Source organism: Cynoglossus semilaevis, chromosome 20 (genome assembly GCF_000523025.1).
Source record: "Cynoglossus semilaevis isolate Cse_v1.0 chromosome 20, Cse_v1.0, whole genome shotgun sequence".
NCBI lineage: Eukaryota > Metazoa > Chordata > Actinopteri > Pleuronectiformes > Cynoglossidae > Cynoglossus > Cynoglossus semilaevis.
The window spans coordinates 14,678,641-14,680,437 of record NC_024326.1 but is presented as its reverse complement, the minus strand read 5'-3'; the positions used below and the strand labels follow the sequence as shown (position 1 = coordinate 14,680,437).

The 1,797-nt window shown below is 42.5% G+C and overlaps 1 protein-coding gene across 1 annotated transcript in view; it reads left to right on the top strand.

Annotated features, from left to right (window-relative positions):
* The window catches only part of LOC103396794 (contactin-associated protein-like 4), a 61,767-nt gene that overhangs the window by 36,574 nt on the left and 23,396 nt on the right, over window positions 1–1,797 (top strand). Inside the window, 1 exon segment of the mRNA XM_008335018.3 lies at window positions 1,661–1,767. Within this exon segment, the coding sequence (XP_008333240.1) occupies window positions 1,661–1,767 (107 nt within the window).

Genomic DNA, 1,797 nt, shown 5'->3' with positions numbered 1-1,797 from the left:
TCGGCATCAGCGCGTGGGCGGCGGCGGCGGTGGCGTGTTGGTGTGTTGGTGTTTGAGTGTGTGTTTTATTATTGCTGCCGCCACCAAAGAGCATTATCATCCAAAGCAAACACTCCATTAACAGCACAAATGGAACTCAAACCCACGAGGAGCCTCTTTACGACAACATCAGTTCAACACCTTGTTTTATATCAGGGTTGTGGAACCTTTTTCCTTTCAAGGGCCATTTCATTTTTTATAACATCCTCTGTGGGCTGTAGTCAATTATTGAACACATTTTTCACAGCCGCGTCTCTAATGAGGTGGTTGGAACTGTTGTTTCTCCTCCTCTCCTCTGAAGAGGCGTCTGGTGTCAGACGCTGATGGTGATGATGATGATGATGATGATGACGATGATGGCGATGATGGTTGAAGTGGTTTCAGCCAAACATTTTGGTGAGAGAATTCCAACTGCGGACAGACTGAACTCGTAACGACAGCAATTTGTCCCTGGATCCAAACTGAGCAGTGATTATGTGGAGATTAAAGTGGAGTTGGTGGCTGTTGGTGCTGGATGTTGTTTAATCACAGGCCAGGATTGAAAACCAAAGTCTCTGTGGTGTCGCCAGCTCCACGTGGCTGATTGTTGTGACAAATGGACGGATGTTCAACCACGATGGAGACTGATCTGTCCCAGATTCACCAGAGCTGCTTTTTTCTGTTGTTGGAAAAAAAAATTGTCCCAACCCAGAGTACGAAACCTTTACAAAAACCAAAAACAAAGACTGAGCTTCAGTCGACACTTTTATTCACAACCCTGACCCTCGAACCTATTATATTTAATCTCATACATTTTATTCACAACCCTGACCCTCGAACCTGGTTCACCTGACATTTAATCTATTATATTTAATCTCATACAATATTTGATTTCATTTGAATCATTTAAATTAATTTATATCTAGTAAAAAAACAAATCATTAAAATCCTCCTGAATCTGTTGTTTGCTTCATTTATCAGAAGTTCACATGAAACGATGATTAAATCAGTTCAAACAAAGGAAAACCAACTAATTCTGTAGAATAATGTTTTACACAGAAACTCAGTTTTTAACTCAGCCTCCCACAACAAAGTGCTGAAATGGAAAATCTGACCCTAAACATCAGAACGATGGTCTTTTCCACTGGTTACATTATCTGTGACCCGCCCACAGAACGACCACTCACAGGTCGGTCTGTCCACGTCAGGAGAACAGGCTTCATCAAACTCAGTCCTTTTAATTATCTTCGTTAACAACAGTAACAGTAACAGAGGTGAAAAAAACTAAATCTCAAAAGTCAAGGATTTAACTGTTTGTTACAACGTGAAAAAACAGTCAAACTGAAGTTCTGTGGTACTTTCCAAACGACGGGGCTTTAAACATCGACGTCTTCCATCTATTATTTTCTCTTTGCTCTCAAATATAAGCTGCCACAGAGAACAGATTGATTTTTATAAGCCCTCTGTCTCAGGAGACAGAAGAAGTGCAGAAGAAAATACAGTTTTACGACTTTTTTCTTGACAAGGAAAAATAAAATATTCCTCCTACACTTGTTTCCATCTCAGCGTAATTGGTTTTAAAATATATTTGTGCAGAGGTTCCAATAAAAGCCCAGCCTCTCCTGGTGTCTGTCTCCCCCAGGTGTTCTCCCAGTCCATGTGAACACGGAGGACGCTGCACTCAGACCTGGACCGTCTTCCACTGCAACTGCTCCGACAGCGGCTACAGCGGCGCCCCCGCCCACAGATGTGAGTGCGTCTGCCAAAGGCGGGGAGTGT